A 22,612-nucleotide genomic window follows, 5' to 3' on the forward strand; every position below is an offset into this window, starting at 1 on the left:
ACAAGCGAGGCAGATGCTGTGAGCGTTTTCTTTAGCTGAATGCAGGCTCTGGGTTTCCAGGAGGGAGGAAAACACAATCCCTCATGACAGAATGGTGATATTTCAGCAGAGAGAGGAGTCAGGGGCATGGCAGACAAGCAGTGCTGATGATTTGCTGAGATGTTGTGTGCAATGCTCAAAACCTTCATGGGCACACAGATGAAAGCTCCACACTGGAGCAAACCAGCAGAGCTCAGGTGGATGTCAGGAAAAGCGGGGACAGGCACCCACCCGTGCCTGGGAGGGCAGAGTTTGAGCCACTGGATCAGTGGATTGCAGGACTACAGAAATGGCCTAGAATTCTGCAAAGACCTCCCAGGGACAGAGGTTTTAAGGAGTGAAGTTGTGGCAGAAGGAAGATGAGTGATTCTTTTATTAAGGGGTTTCCAAGAATTTAATCCTCACAGGAAAGCAGTAAAAAGAGGTGGGGGAAGAATTTGGGCCAGTTACAGCCAAAGGAGCCAAAGAAAGCACATTTTGGCAAGAAGGGTGATTAACATTTGGAACAAACTTCCTGGGATGATAACAGACTTCATTCTCTCTTGAGATTTTCTTGTCAATGAGAGCTCTTCTCTGGAAAGCAGACTTGAGCCAAAGACCAGTTCCTGGGGCCATGGCCACCGTGAGTGGGTGCAATCCTCTGGGCAGTGTGAGGGAGGGGTCCGCCCTGATTGCCCCCGTCCTCTGCTGCCTCAGGGCCTGCCTGGCCCCTCTGCAGGCCCCACTGCAGGCCCCGCTGTAGACCCCACTGCAGGCCCTACTGCAGACCCCCCTGCACAGCCCATTGCAGACCCCACTGCAGACCCCCCTTCAGAGCCCATTGCAGGCCCCACTGCAGACCCCATTGCAGGCCCCACTGTAGACCCCACTGCAGGCCCTACTGCAGGCCCCACTGCAGACCCCCCTGCACAGCCCATTGCAGGCCCCACTACAGACCCCCCTTCAGAGCCCATTGCAGACCCCACTGCAGACCCCATTGCAGGCCCCACTGCGGGCCCCACTGCAGGCCCCATTGCAGGCCCCTCTGCAGACCCCACTGCAGGCCCTACTGCAGACCCCACTGCAGGCCCCACTGCAGGCCCTACTGCAGGCCCCACTGCAGACCCCATTGCAGACCCCACTGCAGACCCCATTGCAGGCCCCACTGCAGATCCCCCTGCACAGCCCATTGCAGACCTCCCTGCACAGCCCATTGCAGTCCCCACTGCAGACCCCCCTTCAGAGCCCACTGCAGACCCCACTGCAGACCCCCCTGCACAGCCCATTGCAGGCCCCACTGCAGACCCCACTGCAGGCCCCACTGCAGGCCCCTCTGCAGACCCCACTACAGACCCCACTGCAGGCCCCCCTGGGCTGCATCAGCTGCATGCTGATCTCAGCAGAGCCGGGCCAGCACGTCCTACTGCAGTGCAGGTCCTGCCAGGGCCGCACCAGGGCTGCAGACCCTCACCCTCTTCCACCCAGGGGTGGGTTTTGCTCCCAATGACCCAGCACTGAACCACCTCCAGCCTCTGTTCTAGACACATTAGCTCTGTTCTGATCAGTGAGCACATCCAGCCTCTGTTCATCCTCCATTCCTACACCCTCTGTGTCCACCCTGACTTGTGGCCTCTCCTTGGCCTTGTTTCCTCCATTACACCTGCTAGTAATTCAGCAGAGCCCACACAGGCAGGGAATTTTGCACTCCCAGGATGTCTGGAAAGGCTGCACACCCAGCAGTGTACTCCTCTGGGCCTCACCAGCTCTCCAAGGGTGGGGATTCTGCAAAGATGGGCTCAGCCAGGTCCTTCCTGGCTGTCACCTCCTCCTCGTGGTTTCTGTCTTTTCAAACAACTGTAGCAACCTTTGGTGCCCAGGGACAGGACCAGGGAATGCTGGAGCTGGGCCAGGGCAGGTTTAGGTTGGATCTCAGGAAAGGCTCTTCCTCAGAGGGTGCTGGCACTGCCCAGGGAATGGGCACAGCCCCGAGCTCCAGGAGCATTGGGACAGGGCTCCAGGGATGCCCAGGGTGGGATTTTGGGGTGTCTGTGCAGGGCCAGGGGCTGGGCTGGGTGATCCTGGTGGGTCCCATTCAAATCAAGGCGTTCTGTGATCTTTTAAACCAGGGCACTGCAGTCACTACCTCGTTTGGAGGTTCCCAGCCTGCACAGAACAACAGAATCAGATATTCTGAGTTAAAGGAGACCTTCCAGCCCTCTCCTGCACCAGAACCTCTCTGCTGTTGAGCAGAAAGGCAACATTGGGGGTGCCATGGAGAAATGCTGGAGCAGCTTAATTCTCCTTGGGCACTGGGATCCTGAGTTCATCCACAGCTGGAAAAACACTTCCAAGGTGGGAAGCAGCCAGTGCAGCCCTTTGTCCCTGCACTCAGCCTGGAGTGCTGGCCCTGGCTGCAGCAGCTCCTGCAAGCACACCTGTGACTCTGTCAGGGAAAGGTATGACCGTGTTCACAGGGGTCTCAGTTTGAGGGAAGAGACAAGGATCTGACTCCATGTTTCAGAAGGCTGATTTATTATTTTATGATATATATTACATTAAAACTATACTAAAAGAATAGAAGAAAGGATTTCATCAGAAGGCTTGCTAAGAATAGAATAGGAAAGAATGATAACAAAGGCTCTGTCTAGGACTCTCTGTCCGAGCCAGCTGACTGTGATCGGCCATTAATTAGAAACATCTAACAAATCAAATATGCACCTGTTGCATTCCACAGCAGCAGATAACCATTGGTTACATTTTGTTCCTGAGGCCTCTCAGCTTCTCAGGAAGAAAAATCCTAAATAAAGGATTTTTCATGAAAGATGTCTGCGACAGAAAGGCAGCAGAGGAACTGCACTGGAGCAGTGACAGGGTCCCTGCCAGGCCCCAGACCAGCCAGAGCTGCTTTTCATCATCAGGTGGAGGAAAGGTCCCACAGTGGGCTCCTGGCACAGTTTGTGTTTCCTTCAGCAGAGCAGCACGAGGCTGAGAGCAGCTCCATGAGGGGGAAAAGGGTTATTGGAATTACAAACACCATTCAAGGAGAGCTAGGATTAGCTGGGTTTTACAGGCAGTTAGGACGAAAGCTGAACTTTATTACTTCTGCCTTTTTCAGTTGCCTCTGGTCTATTCAAACTTCATGACACTTAAAATTAGATTGAACTCTAAGCTTCTCTAAATTGGGAAGCTGAAGTCAACAGGGAACAGGGAAGAGAGGCCAACAACTCTTTTACCTACATTGATTAGATGATAAAAAATATGATTTCCCTTTAAAGGTTCTGTTGATTTAAGTGTCTGAAATTCACTGATGTGCAATAGAGTTTTTAATAGTACACATGTTCCTGGTAAATCTTCATAATCAATTTTCTTTATGTTCTTCTCTTGCATTTTCCATCATAATCATCTTTCCTCAACTCTCCTCAGCAAGTAATTCTGAATTTCAGGCTTGTTTGCAACCTGCTGCCCTCTCTCCACCCCCAATATGAAACCTATGAATAATCATTGAAAGCGTGTCATAAATAATTGTGTGTGAACTGCAGCCAGTAATTAAATATTAGGATTCTGCTCCTGTTGCTGGGTGAACTCTTGTTTTACAAGGGTAAAAGAAGCCTTCAAGCAAGTTACTAGACCTTTGTATGGCTCAAGTTATCTTGGATTACAAGATAATTTCTTACAGCAAAATTCATGTTTGGTTATTTAAGCTGAGACCAAAAACAGATTTCCATGGCAGAAATAGTGAGGGCATACGGAGAAAGTTCAGCACAAAGGTTCAAACCTTGCTTAATAACTTATTATTATTTCATTTCCTTCCATCCCCTGGGATCTCTGGGATGGAGGAACCTGTCATTGCTGTAACTGCAGGTCTGGTTCAGGTGCAGACACGGTGGCTCAGGATGCTGCTCCTCCCCTGGAGTTTGGGAAGTGCTGCTGTGTCCATGGCAGGGGCATTGCTGGCTCTGTGCTGCTGTGCTGAGCAGGAAAAACCTGTCCCTCCCTCAGCAGGCTCTCAGTCTGTCTGGCTCCAGGTGCTTTTTTAATCTCTGACACAGGTCAGGGCCCTTCTCTGAACAATGAGGTTCATTGTGGCCACATTTGGCACTGGGACTTCATTGTCACAATCACCTCTCTCTGTTTCCCTGCACCCTCAGCAGTGCTGCTGTGGGACCAGGACTGGGCTCCAGGGGCTGTCCAGGGGCTGTCCAAGGGCTGTCTTCCTCCAGTTTGACCTGGACTGAGCTCCAGGGGCTGTCCCCCTCCAGTTTCATCTGCCAGGACTGGTCTCCAGGGGCTGTCTCCCTCCAGTTTCATCTGCCAGGACTGGGCTCCAGGGGCTGTCCAGGGGCTGTCCAGGGGCTGCCCAAGGGCTGTCTCCCTCCAGTTTCATCTGCCAGGCCCAGCTGAGGTGCTGCCCTGCCTGGAGCTCTGCTCAGCTGCTGCTCCAGGAGCGGGCAGGATTCCCATGGGACTGTGTCCCACCTGTAGCCCTGCTCCTGTCTCAGATACCTTGGAGCATCCCAGGCTGCACTAAATACCCACAGGTGGGCAGCTGGCTCCTCCAGTGACACACAAACAAGGACACCCATCTCAGGGAGGAATGAAATGGCTGCCAACACAATTATCAGAGAACTATGGAATGGTTTGGGTTGGAAGGGACCTTCAAGCTCATCTTGTTCCACCCCCTGCCATGGGCAGGGACACCTTCCTCTGGACCAGGTTGCTCCAAGCAGGCCTTGACTTCTTTTCCTCTGTACCACCCTTACATGACAGATAATTTACTACTTGCTTTATACTCTATATTTTATTTTTTAACACACTGCCTTTGTTGTTCATTTGTTGCCCATTTCTGCCCAATGCCTCAACTCAGCAGCCCTAGGGAAAACCAATTTATCATCCTGGTTTTGGAGCTACCCCAAGACATGATCCATTCATCTTCTCTCTTTCTCGCCATGTTTCCACTGTTTTTCCTTATTCTGTGTCCTCCAAATTGGTTTTATGCTTTTTATGACTCAGTTACCCAGCTGAAATATCTTTTTTGCTCTCCCTTTTATGAGATGTATTAGGAAAGACTTGCCAGGGCCGTGCAGATCTCACAATGCAGCCTCTCCCTTCTCAGCACAGCACTCTAAATATTACACAAGGTACAGACACAAGGCTTGCACTGCCTCCACAGGTACAATTCTCACCCAAGTCTGATGATTAAAATAGTATCTCTGGTCTGACTGTCAGCCAGCTGATGTTCTGGACAAGGCAGACAGGTGTAATGAGAATCCCTCCTCTGTGTGAGGCTGCATTAATGCACAGGCTGGGCTGTTATGTGACTGTGCCCTTGTGCTGGTGTGGGATGGGAGCGTGGATTTCAGCTCCTTCTGGATTATTCATGGCGGTCTCAGATTGTGAATCCTTGCATTTACAACCTCAGTGCCTCTCTGCTGTGGAGCCTTGTTGATCCCAACGTAAGTTCTCATGGTTTTGTGTTTTTGCTGTTCCAGCACATCCTGCCTTTCCCCTCTATGCCCTCCCACCCTCTGTTTGTAGTCAGACTGCCCCACCACGAGCCCCACAGGCTGTGGGAGTTGTCCCAGCTAAGTGAGGCTCCCCAGGCTCTCCTCAAGCCACTGAGGGCACAGGAGTGATTCCAGAGAGTTACTGCAAGTATTTAATTTGGGTTCCTCTTTGCATTCCCTAACTGTTTTCCTGTACGGTTATATGCCTAAATTCCAGTTGTCTTGTGTCTCACTTCTCACTGCCTTTTCCCTTCCTCAGCTGAAATCTTCCCTGGTTTTTCCAACTTGGCTTCCTCTTCCAGTTTCACTGTATGCCTTATTCGTCCTCGCTTCTGATTTGGCCTTACTAACTCCAGCCTTTGTGTCTAATATTTAGTGTCAGAGGCAGAAAAAGGTCAGTGAGAGATGAAGGGATGATGGATAGATGCAATGACCTGTGCTGGTACAGGCATGTACACAATTTTGTCTTTGAACCCAGGGTTGCCTGGAAAAGTGTCACTGGAAGACATTTATTGGAGCCCTGTGGCTTCGTAACGGCAGGAGGAGAATCTCTGTTCTTTGATTTTAATCATCATTAATCTTCATAAATCTTCAGGAGGGTTTAGCTTTTGTTTGAATGAATTTTGCAACTTCCAAAGAAAATAGAGGCGGGGGAGTATAATTGAGTGCTTGTTTAGTGCCAAATTCATCTTAAAGCAGGCAATGCTAATGGCATAGCAAGTGTTGAATTATATATGATTAAAACTGCTTCAGCCCTTGCAAAGAAAAATAAAAAATGGCCTTTTTATTCACCGGTTAATCATGTACAAAAAAAAATTGGATGGAACAAAAATGAACTTAATCACAGAAAAAGGGGTCACAGTTGCTGCTTGACACATGGCTGGGATCCCCATCATAGCCATGCAGCACAGAGCACGCTGGCATTTAAGTGCTTCAAAGAGGTGCATTAAGAAGAGAGTTCATTGATAAATGACCCTTTAAAAACGGGTGAGATTCTGTCCTTAGCAATGAATGCTCAAGGTCTGCACAGTTGTCTTGGCCCATCTTGGCTGCTCTTGTGCTTTGCAGGCAGAGTTGGAAGGTTTTCCAGTGCTTAGTTATATGGAATGATGTGCAGGACAGATAAGAGTGTTGAAACCGCTGAAGGCAGGATCCAAATCCTGTCCATTTTTGCTAACAATTGTTGGTCTGGCAGCAGTTCAAACTCAACTCCCGTAGACTTTTCTGATCCAGCAAGTGCCAGAGATCAAACGAGGAAAACGTAATTTTCTCCTCACTTCTCTACAGCAAGAGCAGGGACTTGAAAATGACTGCTGGACCCCGCTGAACCAAGAGCATCAGACATTTTTAGGGCTGTTTGATGCCGTGGGCATCGCAGCTCCCCCGGAGAGCTGGATGAACTCTGTGTTCCCAGAGCTCTGTCTCTGAAGGCATTGCCCTGATGTTGTTATTGGCAGCGTGGACAGGGATGCTCCGTGCTCTGCCTTCCAAGCTGCTCTGGGCACAAAGGAGGTTGTGGGCTGTGCAAATGGGCTCAGCTTGCCCTAGAACAGCAGTTCCCTCAGATCCCTGCCAGGGATGGCAAAGGAGGACATAGACCTCCAGCATGTGCTTTAAAAACCCAACCACCTTTCTGCAGCTTGGTGTGTCAGTGTTTGGTGGGAGCCAGTGGATAGAAACAGAGTGTTAGGAGCTGTGTTGGAGCCTGGTGAGGCAGGGAAGGGCTACCCAGGGAGTGCTGGCCTGGGACACCTTCACTGTCCCAGCTTGCTCCAGCCCCAGTGTCCGGTCTGGCCTTGAGGAGGGAGATGCTGGTTCTGAGAGAGCCACACTTCACACAGACATTATTCCCCTTCCATTTGTGCCTGTCTCCAGTGTGGTTTGTTTGATTTGGAGGTGTCTGTCCTCATTTCACAATCCACAGCTGCCACAAGGTCTCCCATGGAAGGTGTCCCAGGGACAGAGAATGGGAAGGGACCACGTGTACAGCACCCACAGGTCCAGCAGGGAAGGGAGGATGCAAGAGTTGCTTCTGACAGGTGCTTTTGTAAACAATTCCACTGCTGGGGATTAAACAGACCCTCCATAATCTGTTCCACTTTTTAACTTCCCATGTAACATTTTTCTCAATATTGATCTAAATCTCCCTTGCTGCACATTCACTCAGAATTACGTCTCATCTCATGTACCACAGCAGTGGAGGGATATCTATCAGTGTCCACATCTAAAATGTCTTGTTTATGTATTTGAGTGTTCTGATCTTGTTTCTTCACAGCCTTCATCCTAAACTACAGAAATCCTTTTCTTTCATCCTCACCTCAGCCTGCAAACCATTTATAATTTTAATAAAATTCCTCTGGCATCTTGTCATCTTCCTTAACATGTGTTGTCCTATCAAAAGATGACCCAAACTCCAGCTAAAGCCTTACTGGGGCTGAGAAGTGCAGAATAATTACTTCCTGTGATAAACACATACCACTTATGCCCCAGACCACGTTTTCTGGTTTTCATCCTGTTTCTTTTCCCTGTTCAGCCTGTGACCACCTCTCTCCCCACAGCCATATCTCCCTAGCTTCTATTTCCTAGCTTTGCTTTTCCCTCCTGTCCTTTCACACTCACATCTCCCAGTGCCACTTTTGCTTCTGGTCAGTGTCATCCTCCTGATTTCATACACTGCCTTGAACAGACCAAGATAATTTTGAATTCCAGTCTTGTCTTGCCCATTGCTTGTGACCCCCTCCTCATCTTCTGTCAGCCACAAATTACAGAAATCTGTTCTCTATTCCATCACTGGAGCCATTATGGGAATATTGAACAGTACCAGACTCAGGACAGACTCTCAAACACCTCTGAGTCTGAAAAAACCTTTTCTGGTTTTGGAGCTCTGTGTTCATGGGCACCCACTTGGCTGTGACTGCTCAGAGGCCACTCACACTTGGACCTGTGCCCAATATCTTGGAGAGGTCAAATCCCATGTCACACCTGCTTTCCTGGACAGTGTTATCCATGAGGTTGATCCATAATTCATCTGGTTCTTCTGCCTGCTTCTTTCTTTTTCCACTCCTTTGGGATCTCATTCTTCATAAGAGTTGGAAAGATAAAGATGTTACTTTTCCACCATCTCAAGTAGCTCATATACACAGACTCTCTGACAGGGTCCAGCAGCCCCTGGGAGAATGTATTTCTGTGTAAGCAATTCTGTGCCATGAGGTGAAATTTTAAAGCAGATTTTAAAGCAGAATTTGGAGGGGAACATCTCTTATTCTGTGGAGAGTGTGGTGGGACATGACAGAAGCAGCCTGGATGTCATTCTGAAAGTCTTGCCCAAAAGGATCCATGTCCTCAAATTACTTTATCTCCTTGGAGCTGTTGCCCCTCTCATCACCCATCACATGTTCTGACCTGGGCCACAGCAGAAGTTCAGGGTCTTGTTCTTGGTTATGCCAGAGAGGGAGAACCCATGGCACGAATGCCAGATCCATTTCTGTTCCCAGTTTATGAGTCAGCAGCTGTGGGGCAATGGATCACAGCAGACCCATCCCTCTCCTCACCCTCAGCCTCACTCCACCATCTCTTTTTTGGTCAACAGCTCCTCCCTGGGAACCTGCTGCAGCCACAGACTACAGCAGAGGGAGAGACCCTTGTGAATGGGAAAAGATGTGAATGGCTGGATGGTATCTGGAAAGTGATACACTGCAAGGAGGTGTAGACCAGGGGGAAAAGAGAAAATAAAACAGTGTTGAGATGTCTTTAATAGCACTGGTGAGCAGGGCATAGAAATCTGTGCTGTCAGATCCTGAACCCTCAGTGCTTCAGCCTCCAGAAATGCTGCTCTCCTCATGAGGCAGAATTAAGGGAAGGGTTGGGACTATCTGCAGACACTGAAAACAGTTTTTCAAAATAGAAGTCACTGCAATATGCCTGCCTCTGGGAGCAGCAGAAAAGAAGCACAAGTCCCTCAGATGGAGATTAGATGCCAAACAACTCAGCAGGAATATTCAGAGAAAATGTTTTCCTTTGTGTACCAAGGGAAGTATTTTGAAGACAATAGCTGGAGATGTGGGGTATCTTCATCCTGTAATCTGCCCCTCTTGGGTATTTGCAAATTGCCCTGACTAAGAAGACTTTGTAAATCTGCATTTCCAATGCCCCTGATGGGACATGTTCCTTATAAAAATTTCCCTCTGGATTTTAACTTGCTCCTAAGGTTTTTGACAGGAAAATGCAAGAATAATTTGAAGGAAATAAGGACATTGCAGTCCACATAGGCTGGGGGGTAGGGGAGAGGGCAGCAGAAGGGTCAAAAAATAGGCCATGGCAAAAAAAATCTAATTTGAAATCAGAAATGTGGGGTATTTGGGAGAAAGTGGAAGTGAATCGACGTATACACAGACTCTGGCCAAAGCCATGTGAATACAGAAATGCTGCTTTGACAGCTAAGAAAGATTTGCAGGGTTTGGCTCCTGGAATTAAATGAGCTCTGTTCTTTCTGGGCTGTTATTCAGGATTCCAAGTGAAACAGGAGTGCCAGCGTGGACAGGGAGTTTTGCCAGCCAAAGAGAGGAAAGCAAGCACCTGAGTTTGGGCAAGCTGTGCCAGAGAGTTAGAGAATAGTTTGGGTTTTGAAGAGATCTTTAAAGGTTGTCTGTACAACCCCCTGCAATGAGCAGGGACATCTTGCACTAGATCACACTGCTCAGAGCCCTGTCCAACCTGATCTTGAATATTTCACCTCAAGATCAACCACCTGGCCAGTAAATCCCTCTGTGAATGACTCAGGGCAGTGTGACAGAACTCCTGTGCACTATGGTGGAATTGTTTTCTCAACCACTCTGCAAAAAGCACCTTCATGTACAGAGGGATGCCTTTGCTGCAGGAGTTGTTAAAGAAAAATATTCAGGTAGGGGAAATGGATCTCAAAAAAAATTGACCCCAATGTCACTGTTGCTAAAGAAATAGCTCATTCACCTGTGAGAAGACAGGAGGGTGTTCAGCTTTAATTTTCCAGCTGCATCCATGCAGTTTGAGCAGTGTAAACCAGGAAAACAAGCTGAGAGCAGGCACTGCTGTCCTGGGAGTGTTTGAGCACCATTCTTGAGTGCTGGTGGAGAACTGCACTGGCCGTGGAAATCTGGTGGAAGAGATTTCTCTCATCTCAAACATCATTGGGAATAAACTTCTGGGAGCCATGGCAAAGGAGAAGGCAGTGCAGAAAGCTTTTAACAGTGCCACTGGCAGGAGGCTTGGGAGCTGCATATCAATCCAGATGAGAGCTTTCTGTCACTGAGAGCACAGGGCACAGGTGCAAGGATTAGCAGTGTCAGTGCTACAGCCCTGAGGGATTCTACAGAATCTGTGAGATCATGAAAATCCATTGCAGTGGCCACCAATGCACACAGGGATGGAAGAAATAGGTGTGTGTGAAATGTGTCAGGAGTTTCTACCTTGGAGACAAAAACCAACGAGGCTGGGTCAGGTGTGGTGGACCTGTGGGACCATCCATGGCACTGAGACTGCATTATTAGACACTCTCATATTAAGATACCCCGTAGGAAACAATAAACCTTTATGTGGCACATATGGGCTTCCAGAAGTGGTCATTTTTTACATCAGTGCACAGTTAATTAATAGGACTTTGCAAGATTTTGAGGAGTTGGTGAATGCCAGAACTCTTCAGTCAAATGATTTGAAGCAAAGTGGAGCTAAGGGAGTTAAAAAAATCTCAGATATTTAATTCTATATGTTATAAAACTATTACAGGCACTGAGAAAGATCTGGATTTCACTCTGCTGGACTTAAGCAGACTGCCTTTAAGGCATTGGGTGTTGTTAGCTGAAATTTGGCTCAGAAAGATGAGAATTAGGCTGCCTTGCTTGTCCAAATCTGGGCTGGGAAGCTGAGCTGATCTTGATACACAAATAGAGAAATAAAAATACATGTACAAAAATCAAGTGATGTTTGAGGAGCTCAGTTACTTCAGACTCTGTGGCTGATGACTCCTGAATGCTGCTTTAGTGGCAGACGAGCATCAACTGCAACATGAGAAGAATTTTTGCTTGTAAAAGGAGAAGATGCAAAGGGTTTAATGATGAGGTTTCAGAGCCCTGTGGATGTGGCACTTGGGGGCTTGGGCAGTGCAGGGGGAATGGTTGAACTTGGTGACCTGAAAGGGCTTCTCCAACCTAAATGATTCTGTGATTCTGTGTGCAGGTCAAATATTAGACTTGAAGCCCCAGCAAGACAAGGGAACAAACTTCTTGCTCACCATCACCTTTCAGGTGAACAGGGACATGTGTGAGCCCTGCCCAGCACATGGGGAGATCTGGATGGGGAGCATGGCAGGTCAGAGGTGGGAAAGATCACAAGGTGATGTGACTGAGCAGACCCAGGCAGAGTTGGACCAAAAGAGGAGCTGTCTCCTGGTTCTAAGCTTGTTTTGCTCTGCCTCAGCAGAGAATCATTATGTCTTTACCATGGGCCAGGACATTTTAAAGTCAAATTTAGGTGGAACTTGAGGTCTTATATATCTACTGTAAATACTTAAAGATCACCTCTAGCCCTTGAGACCTCAGTTGTCCTTACTGCTCTCTGCTAGATGTTCTCTCACCTTGGTATACAAGGAGCTGATATCCAGAGACCACCAGTTTTCCCACAGGATGGGATAAATGTGGGATACAATGCACCAGTGTTGAGACCCTGGTGATCACAAACCCCAGTCACCCTGTCTGGTATGCTGCCTAGCTTTGGGAGTGGGAGAAGAGCCTCTGTTCCAGTGGAAATCAGGGACTGAAGCTTCCCAATACACCAATATCATGGTGTCCCAAGATTTCAGCAAGGAATGAATGTGACGGATCATTTTCTCTGCCAAAACTTGCAGCTAGTTGTGTGATCTGTGTTTCAGATTCCCAGTATTTCAGAATAACCTGTACCCACTTTGGGACTTCATGGATCCACAAAAATTTTAAGCCTTCTTCCTGGTCTGATGGATTAAACTTATTTAAAATAGATACACGACTATTTGCAACCAGGTCATGTACTGAGCGTGATGGTCTGCCTTTCATCCTCCTTTCATAAGAATATTGTTTATAGCTGATTTGGTGGTTAGTCTGGCTGAGTCAGTCCAGCAGGATGGGGCATTCCAGAGGCATCTTTAGAAAACAAAGGCTGAAGCCTTGTCAAAAAGGATGTGTTAGTGTAGGGGAGCAATGATATCTAGGGAGACTTTACCCCAAGTCATCATGAGGGCTTTCATGATGAATTCTGTTCTCCTTAAGGGTAATGGAGACATGATACAACTTGTCATGGTATCTGGGTGTCATGTATAAATCTGTGATAAACAGCCAGGCAGATGAGAGAAATGTTTTCTTTGGGTTTGAGTCTGTACAGTGAGTGGTTATCTCCTACATGGATCAGCCATCAGAGCAGAAGGAAATATTCAGTGGGTGTTGCTGTGGTTATTTGTATCTCCTCGGTGCCTGTAAAGTCCTGTGTGGAGGCATAGATCAAACACAGACAAAAGATTGCTCAAAACATGGAGGGAAGGGGTGAAGGGTCAGAGCTGGAGGGACAGAGGATCAGGCAGCACATTTTTAATGCCCGATCAAGACACGCAGCACGTTATTGGCCTGAACTTTTCAGTATTGCTTTAACACCCTCAGACCCTGCATTCCTGAGATGTTCTCAGGAAATTCCACCACCCCAGTGCTGGCTGGGAAGGATCACTAGGAGAAGATCGATTTGCAGTGTGGGATTCCATTATGTGTGTGCTATGTTGGTAAAACCATCAAAGTCCACAGAGGACTGTCAGCAGGGAGTGGTGGTGTCCTCCTCAGGTGAGCTGCTCTGAGTTAACACAGGAAACACTGGGGCAGCCCTCAGAGAGGTGTTGGAGCATGGAACCTGCACTGAGATCAGCGCAAGACAGGGGGAAGGGAAGGAAACTTCCCCTTGCATGGAGAACAGCATCCCAAAGGAGGTTTCTGGGCTCTACAAACCCCAGGTGACAGCTCTGAGTTCTGGACAAGGTGCGTGGGATCTCGTGGGGGGACTGTTCTCAAGCAGGCTGGGGGAAGGAGCATAGGTATGGCAGAGCTCTTCATTGGGGCTGCTCTGCAGGTATTTCAGCAGCAAATGGGAAATTAAATTTTAGCTGTGTACAAGAGTTTGTTCCTTGTGTGATCCTGAGCATTTGGCTAAAAAATCGTGACATGAAAACACAGTTTAAACAAGGTTTAGCAGGGGCCACCTGCATTAGCCACCTGGGCCCATTCAAGCATGACTATTGGTTTATGGATAGTTGGGAGACACTAGGAATATTTCTTCAAGACATCCCTGATCCCCCTTTCTCCAGACTGAGCCCCTTTCCCAGCTCTCTCAGCTGCTCTTCATAAGACAGCATTACTGTCTAGACCCTTCCCCAGCTTCATTGCACTTTTCTGGACATTCTCCAGCCCCTCAAATGAGGAGTGTAAAAAGATTCCCACTGAATTCATATATAAACTGGATGGGAGGGAAGGAGGATGTATCCCAGGGCCCCAGTGGAAATGGTGTGGTTCCTGCTAAAACATCTAAAGGCTAAGTTGAGTAAGAAAGGGAGAGTGACAGGACTCCACATTGGTGCTCTCCAGGCATTTTATTCACTATTTCCAGCCCTCACAGAATCACCTTCACACTTCTGTACCACAGACACAGCTGCACTTCCTTGAGAAAGGAAATTGTGTCCTTGGAGGAGAGTCAGACCTGCTTGGTCAGCACTTTGAGACACCTATCTGAGAGGAGCTGAGGGTCTGTTAAAATGGGAAGAGACGGGATTTTCTCTTACTCCCACACTTGAGGAGTAGCTCTGGGTGAATGACACTGAGATAAGAGTGAGCAGAAACAGATGTGGAGCACAGCTACAAACAGGATGTGAAAATAAACTCATTACTCCATCTGCCCACCGTAAACAGCGTGAAATTAGCAGGGAGTGAGAAATAAAACTCCAGACAAATGGCTTTTTAAAGGGAGCAGAGGGAGCTGGAAGGGCTGCTATTAGAAAAGCAGAGACTCAGAAAGCCCAAGCCACACAGAGCTCCATGCATATCCCAATTCCCTGGTTAGCCAAGGAGGAGGAAAATCCCATGGCACAGAGCCTGCCAGGAGCTATTTTTGAAGGCAAAACCAGAAAGGCCACTCCATCTTTGGGAGAGAAGACCTAATATTGCTCTTGTCCCTGCCTGTTAGGAAGCACTATCAATTTTATAAGTCATGGAGATTTATCTTTTTCCCTAAGAGGTGCTGTCTTAATGTTGCATAAAATTACTCTCTCAGGGGCAGTGTGAGGAGAAAAACGTGGTGTTATGTTGTCTCAGTTGCAAAGACACTGCTAACAATAAAAGCCCCTGAATGATTTGGTTTTTAAGCGACACAATTACGGAACGGGTCATTCATGACACTGCAAGTGGCTTCAAGCACCTCTGTCATAAAGTCTGAATGGAGGTGTTTTATGCTGTGGGTTTGGGCTGTAAATATTCACCCCTGGCCTTTGTTCTATGAAGCAAGGCTTGGTTTGAGGATATATTTACTTAAAATTTTGCAGGAAAATTTCTCAAATGGTCAATCTGCTTGATTTATTAAAGTGAGATCCCAAAGTGTTTTACAGCTTTTACAGGCTGGTTGTGTTTATAACCATCCTGGGGAGTATCTTCTGCAATTCATGTAGCGGAGAAAGGGAAGGAAGGTCATAATTTCTATTTTAACCTACTTTTCTAGCAGCTGACAGGACACTGACAAAGTCATCTCTTCTGGAATACAGCCTGCTGGGCTTTATCCTCATTCAGAGGAGACCCTTTGGAAAAAGCCAGACTGAAATAAGTGAAGTATTTTTTCCTTTATTCCTATGGATTCTGCTCAGATATGTTCTCTAGCTCATTTTATGGATCTCAGTGAATTTGCAAATTGCCCAAATGATATTTCAAGGAAACTGGTTCCTTGTGTTCGAAGTTCTTCAGTATATGACAGCCCAAGGCAGAGTTTCCCACATGTTGGAAATAATTTCTCTCTCCACATTTGGCAGATCCAAACAAGCCTTGAGTGCTAAATAAACTAGGTCTATGAATAAATCAGGGGCAGGAGAACTCAAATTTGAGATAGTGTGAGATTTGAAATACCTGAAAGCTTGACATTGGCCATGAGGCACTTTGAAATAGTCTGCAGTTAGATGAAAGGTTTTTCATTTGAGATTCCACTGGGATACTTCAGGAGGAAACCTCCTAGTGGGTTCACCCAAAGTTTGTAATAAACATAATTGAAGTATCTGAACTCCAGCTGCTACTTTCTACTCTAATCAAGAGCAACAGAGGCAGCTCCTTCTTAGCAAACACACTGTGACTGCTGAGGGAACAGAAATGGATATCCTGGGCTCGAGTGCTCAGCTGGGAGGTGCAGAAATTAAGGAGAGGTAGCAGTTGGAAGGCAGAAAAGGGGACTTTATGAAGAGATCTGTAAAGTCTTGGAGAAAGCAGAGATTTCATTAAGCCCTCAGAGATGGAGATCAGGAACTCACATTTTTCTCAGGAAGCAGGATTTTCTAATATTGTCCAAGCTGGGTCTGACCTGAAGCAGACACTGGAGGGAGTCAAAAAAGCAGATGGTCTTTTCTGTCCTTCCCTTTCTGGTTCCTACCCAAAGGGAAGACAAGTTACGTTAGAGACAGAGACTTCCTTTGGGAAGTATTGGAGAAGTTGTCCTTCAAGGTCATGACAGCAGTTTCTGTTTTGATAGTACAGCAGGATCCAAAATTACTGTATGGGCACTGGAACTGATTCTCCCCTTCATAAACCAGGTTTGCCTCTTCCTCACTCTCCCAAGCCATGGAGGAGTGCTGCCTGACCTATGTCAAATGCTGCAGACCATCACACCAGTCCCCTCTGTGCCACCTGGTGCCACACAGCCTCATCTGAGCATGGCTGACCCTGCCTTTGCCAGGAGCAGCAATGCAGCCACCAGCCTTGGGCTGAGCACATCCCAGGAGCCAGCCTGGGTGTGTCCAGCCTGCTTTAGTGAGGAAGAGCAATAAATAACACGGGATTGGTCTGCTCCTGGTACTGAGGCACAGCACCACTGAGCCCTGATGAGCTAATTTATTGGCATATGTGTAGCAATACCATCTTCCTGCCATGCTTTGGACTCTCCAAATGGACAGCACAGCATTTTGTGTTGGTAAAGGAACTCTGAAGACAATTTACAAAAGCTTGGAAAAAGCCAGGACAGAAACAGTGGGAGTCCTGGGGAAATGGTGGCAGTGAACTAGGGCCAGCTGCTGGGATATATGTGGGCTGACTACATGTCAAAACACCCACACAGAGCTATTTATAGCTCCAGGAAGGTGTAGGCATAGTTAAACCATATTCAAGGAGCAGAGGCCAAGGTCTCTGTAACATAGGGCTACTGCTAACTTTGGAGGGCAGAAATGAGATAGAGAGCTGGGAAAGAAAGGATTTGAAAATATTTTTGTTCTCCAAGAAGGAAAAATCAACCACCAGGAACTGATCAAGTTTCTGTCTCTTATAACCCTGCTACCAGGCTGATCCTGTCATAGAACCATGGAATGATTTGGGTTGGAAAGGACCTCAAAGCTCATCTGGTTCCACCCCTCTGCCATGGGCAGAGACACCTCCCACTGTCCCAGTAACTCAGAGCTCCATCCAGCCTGGCCCTGAACACTTCCAGGGACGGGGCATCCACGCCTTCTCTGGGCCCCCCAGAAGAAGGAGACTGTGTGTAGCAGGCTCCATGGAGTTGGCTATGGCCCCATGGCTGGCGGAGACTTAACTGCAGGGATTGCTGAGTCCTGATGAGACAGCAAAATAAGCTCCTGTCTTCCCCATCTCAGACCCTAGCTTATCTCTGTAACCCCATAGGTCACTTTTCCCCTAACCCCTATTATTGGACAAGTTTGGATCCCTCTGTACCCTATAAAAAGGGGCTGTTTTAGCCCATTCAACAGAAGAAGAGCCATCACTGGAACCCTTCACAGACCCCCAATAAACCATCACTGTGGAACGCCAGGACCTCTCCTTCTCCACTCTCTCTCGTCTGCTTCTACCCCTAGCCCTCTGGTGCTTTTGGCAAGCACAAGCTGAAATCCTAGGAGAGCTGATAATTACTAAAGAGCTGAAATCCACTTAGCTTGCCAAAGGTAGACACGGCTTCGAGCAGCGTGGGTATTCGGGCACTCTGTCTCAAGAGGGACTGAGTTATCTGGATAGGACTGCCTTGCTTGGGGATAAGCCTATCTGAGGAGCAGGAGTCCTTCAACTGCGGGAGTCCCAGGCCATTTCCCGCGGGGCTGCTCCGTGGCGCTGACCGTCCCTCCCCTTCCCTTGCAGCAGGCATGGCAGCGGCCGCGGGCCCCAGCAGGGACTGCCTGCAGGCGGGCGAGGCATGCACCACCGACCCCGTGTGCAGCGCCAAGTTCCGCACGCTGCGCCAGTGCATCGCGGGCAACGGCGCCAACAAGCTGGGCCCCGACGCCAAGAGCCAGTGCCGCAGCACCGTCAGCGCCCTGCTCTCCAGCCAGCTCTACGGCTGCAAGTGCAAGCGCGGCATGAAGAAGGAGAAGCACTGCCTCAGTGTCTACTGGAGCATCCACCACACACTGATGGAAGGTCAGTGGGACGGGGCACTCCTTTCTGATCATCTTCCTAAAAGGGAATTGCTCACGGGCCGTTCTACAGAGCTCTGAGGTTGCTGCAGGACACCCCAGTACGATCCTGTTCTGTCTCAAGACGTGCTGATCTTGCAGGGAGCAGCATGAAGCTGTGTTGGAGGGGGTTAGGTTGGATATCAGGAAAGGCTCTTCCCCCAGAGGGTGCTCAGACACTGCCCAGGCTCCCCAGGGAATGGGCACAGTCCAAAGGCTGCCAGAGCTCCAGGAGCATTTGAATAGCACTCTCAGGCACAGGGTGGGATTGTTGAGGTGTCTGGTAGGGCCAGCAATTGGAGTTGAGGGTCCCTGTGGGGCCCTTCCAACTCAAGAGATTTGATGATCCTATTGATCCCTATGGTATTGACATTTCAGAGAAAGCACTACTGAAAACCTGAGATGCCTCCTTCCTTTTTTTTTTAACCCAGCCTCTCTTTTATGACATTCCCCATATACATTGAGATCTTTTGCTGGGGAAATGCACAGCGTATTTTGTATCTAAGTATGTTAACCAAGACCATAAACACTGTAGATTTTATAGAAACACAACATAAAGCCCAGACATTGAGGAAAAACAGCATGAGCTTCAAAAAAATCACTCTTAGAATGTCTCAAGTGCACCACTGTCTTTGTGTTAGTGAAGATTTGGGGCTGGTGACATCAAGTTGGAACTTAAAGTGTTCCCAGAGCCAGTATTCAATAAGTTTGGATTTTGACGTTTTTTAAGAGTCACCATAAAATTGCACCTCAGTGACCATAATTCTTCCTTGTCAGGCTGGTGAGTATTTTATGCACCATGAAAATTAAAATGGGGAATAAAACAGACCCTTCCAGCCATGGGCTGTGAAGTAGATTAATAAAACACTGCTGGCTGAAACCTGAAAGGAAAAGTGCAGGGGTGAAACCACAGGCCAAAAGGCCAAGCAAAACAAAGAGCATGGACTCTGCAGTGCACAGGCTTGCCAGGATGGAAACTGGTTGATCAAATTCCTGGGAAGCTTCCAAGTGCCACAGCTTGCAGGGTGCTGAGCATGGTGCTATGAACTGACCTGAGCAAATACAAGACCTGAGCACACTCCAGTATCTGGCCTTTCCCATAATTATTTGCCAGATTTGTTTCCATTGAAGGGGAGTCTGGGGAAGAGGTGGTAATCCAATTTCTCCATTCATCTCAGTGGGTGGTGTCACAGCTCCTTCCTTCCCAGCTGACCTTCATGGCTCAAACTTGGAAACGGGTCACCTGTGACACAGCTGTGTAGGGCAGTGCTGTCTTGAGGGCTTCCAGCTCTGGGACACACGATGGTTTATGTTGGAAGGGACCTGAAAGACCCTGAAAGTTCCAAGCCCCTGCCATGGGCAGGGAGAGACACCTTCCTCTAGAAGGAAGAGAAGAGAGAGGCTGGCAATGAGTGCTGAAAGCAGGCAGGGGCCAGCTCTGGGTCTCCAGATGCAGAATAGCAGTTGGGTGCTGGATGGACTCCCTGCCTAGTGCCTTGGGACATCCACCTTGGGAATGACTGGGAGAGGGCTGTTCTTGGAGGCTGACAACAGCTCTACTCCACTTCTCCCTGTCATGTCCTGAGCCCCACACTTTTTCAAACAACTGACTTCATTTGCAATGCAGATTCGCACACCAAACTTTTTATTTCCTTGCCTTAATTTCCCCAGAGAGATACATTTCGTAGCAGTCCCATGTTTCAGAGTCCTTACACATGTTTAATTGACTGAGAAAGGAAGCCAATCCACACGGTCCATGTAGAGCTTTGTTCTCAATCAGACATACCCAGGAGGCTGCAAAAAGCTTCCTAGAAGCCCTCTTGCAAAAACAATTGTGGAAGTGCGTGCTCAGGGAATTTACAAAGCACACTATTTACTCAGCTTCTCTTGAGCACACCGTGTTTAGCCACCTTCCCACTTAGAGACACAATAACATGATGACAACCTGATAACAACTCTCTGATAAGGTGCTTTATCATCAGGACATAAAACTGCTATGCTGGAAAATACAAATGGGCCCCTCTCTAGTCAGTAACGATACAAGATATTTCAATGAAGGTGTAAAGCTGCCTTGTAATGTGCTGTGGTGATTGCACAGGGCTGTGGACACTGGGTGCCATTTCTTGCTGCCTCTGGCTGCAGCTGGAGGTCAGCCCATGCCCAGAGCATGGGGTTGGATAGTCCTTTTATCCCAGCCAGTACACCTGCTGCTGCTGTCCACATCCATCTAAATGTCTAATAAAAAAACCAACAGATACTGAGCTGTTTGCTTCAGTAATATTCCATGGTATCCATCAGGATGATGGGGCATTACAGACCATTGCACAGATGAAAGAGAAGCACCAGTTGAATAAAATCAGGCTCCCAGAGACTTAAAAACAACGAGAGGAAGTTTCTGCAGGAGCTGTGGGTCATTAGCTTTGTGCTAAGTGAGAAAAGGCTGTTGGCAAGGAGAAAGGGAGAGGTGACAGTAAAGATGGAGTGTGTCATCACCCACATAATCCTGTGCACAGCCCTGTCTGTGTCCTAAAAAGAGGTGAGGACCTTTAACCCGGGGAGGGACATAGAAGAAACTGCAATAATGGTGTGTGTAGGGAGCTGGTGATTTGAGCTCTGCCCGTGAGCAGAAGCCTGTGCTACAGTCTGGTATCCTCTCTGGCAATCCCTGCCGTGTGCCCCAGAGCTTGAGCTACACAACTCAACAGTTCCGACAGGCTGCCCCACTCCAAAATAGAGATACATTTTTAAAGCCAGTTCCATTCTATTCCCTTCTCCAAGGATGTGTCCACACACCTGTTCCTATGGCTCTGAGCATCCATTTACTGGTGGCCTTTAGAGCACAGTCCCCTTGCACCCACCAAACAGTATTTCACTGCAGATGTGGAACCTTGTGCATTTTAGCCTTCCCTCAGGAACCTCATCTGCCTTCTCACCAGCTTCTCTCTTCCCCCCAGGCATGAATGTCCTGGAGAGCTCCCCTTATGAGCCGTTCATCAGGGGCTTTGATTACGTCCGGCTGGCCTCCATCACTGCAGGTAGGTGGGTGGGAAATGCTCTGACACCTCTGTGCAGACAGAGAGGGCCCTGGCTGGGGGGTCAAGGGCTGCAGACAGGGAAGTCCTTTGTGCTCCTTGTGAGCATTGCATGCTTCAGGTCTAGCAGTTCCAAGGAGGTGCCTCTGATTCCTTTGCTAAACTGTTATATGCTCTGGGAAAAGCTGCTTGTGATTTTTGTCTTTGGACTGTTTCATGTCTGTACCAGAAGGACTGGGACTTAGGAATGTGGTACAAAAACCCCTTCCAATGACCCATTCTCCATAGCAGGCGAATGATCTGTTCCATGCAGACAGGAGCTGCTTGGGCATTGTTAGGTTTGAGAGCGTGCTTCCACGTCAGTCAAGGATCAAAATCTGCAGGAAAAAGAGGTCGATAACTCAACCTTGTGTTGATCCCAGCCACAGCCTTTAACCACGTGCCCTGAGGGCAACCTCAGGACCCAGAGCCGTGTTCTGCTGTGCCTCTAACCCTGTTAATGGCTGAGCAGAGCAGCCTGACACCTTTTAACTCCCTGAGGGCTCAGCAGTTCAAAGGTCAGTGTGGCCACCAATAACCCATCCATCACCAAGGGCACAGCTGCCACCACAACCAGCCTGTGCTCCACAGCTTTGGGAAGCTTTCCAAGAGTGGGTATTTTACCGAACTACCTGTCTGGGAGCAGGTAATGTGCTCCTCCTGTGTCTCTGGCAGATGTGCCCAAACAGCTTTTCCAAATGTGTGCCTTGCTCTGGGGGGGACATCCACAGCTGGAGTGCACCCAGGCAAGGAAGGAGCAGCATGTCCCTGCAGCTGGACAATGTCTGCAGTCCCCACCATGGCCACGCACTTGCTGGGTGAAAATGTCCTGCAGCAAATTAACCCATCAGCCTGGAAAAGGGGAGCAGAGACGATGGGAGGTGCTCCCTGACCTCGCTCTTACTGACTCCACCTGGCAGACTGGTGCATGGACAGGGAATTTTTTTGCTGGATCATGGTTTTCTTTACTGGAATTTTTCCCCTTCTGCTGAATTCCAGAAAGCTTCAGAGCATGGGGAAATCAAGGGATGGGGATTTTATGCAGGGTTAACACACTCTCAGGTTTTTAAAGCAAATTGAAATAGGTTGTGCAGCAAAGCAAATGGGGCAAATGGGCCCAGAGCAGCAGGGATTCTTCAGAGGACTTGGCATCCACTTAGGGACATGGAATTTCTTAGCCTTTTTGTCCTTATTCATACTAATCAATATCTTCTATTACATAAATTACAACCTGCTGCCCTCTGCCTGTCCAGTGTCCAGGGTCATATGGTCAACACTGCCAAAGGACCCTCTTTCAAATCTATCAAAAAAAATCCCAAGAACTTGTTGAAACATAA

At 48.3% G+C, this 22,612-nt stretch overlaps 1 protein-coding gene across 4 annotated transcripts in view; it reads left to right on the plus strand.

Moving 5' to 3' along the window:
• The window catches only part of LOC139604627 (GDNF family receptor alpha-4), a 75,310-nt gene that overhangs the window by 38,441 nt on the left and 14,257 nt on the right, over positions 1 to 22,612 (plus strand). For 3 of the 4 annotated variants that reach the window (XM_071455787.1, XM_071455789.1, XM_071455790.1), the window contains exons 2-3: positions 17,891 to 18,169; positions 21,159 to 21,239. In XM_071455787.1, the coding sequence (XP_071311888.1) occupies positions 17,891 to 18,169; positions 21,159 to 21,239 (360 nt within the window). The remainder of the gene's footprint in view (positions 1 to 17,890; positions 18,170 to 21,158; positions 21,240 to 22,612) is intronic. The other variant, XM_071455788.1, reaches the window with a different exon arrangement.

The sequence above is a fragment of the Agelaius tricolor genome, unplaced genomic scaffold (genome assembly GCF_023055355.1).
Source record: "Agelaius tricolor isolate 1412-34295 unplaced genomic scaffold, bAgeTri1.0.p SCAF_54, whole genome shotgun sequence".
NCBI lineage: Eukaryota > Metazoa > Chordata > Aves > Passeriformes > Icteridae > Agelaius > Agelaius tricolor.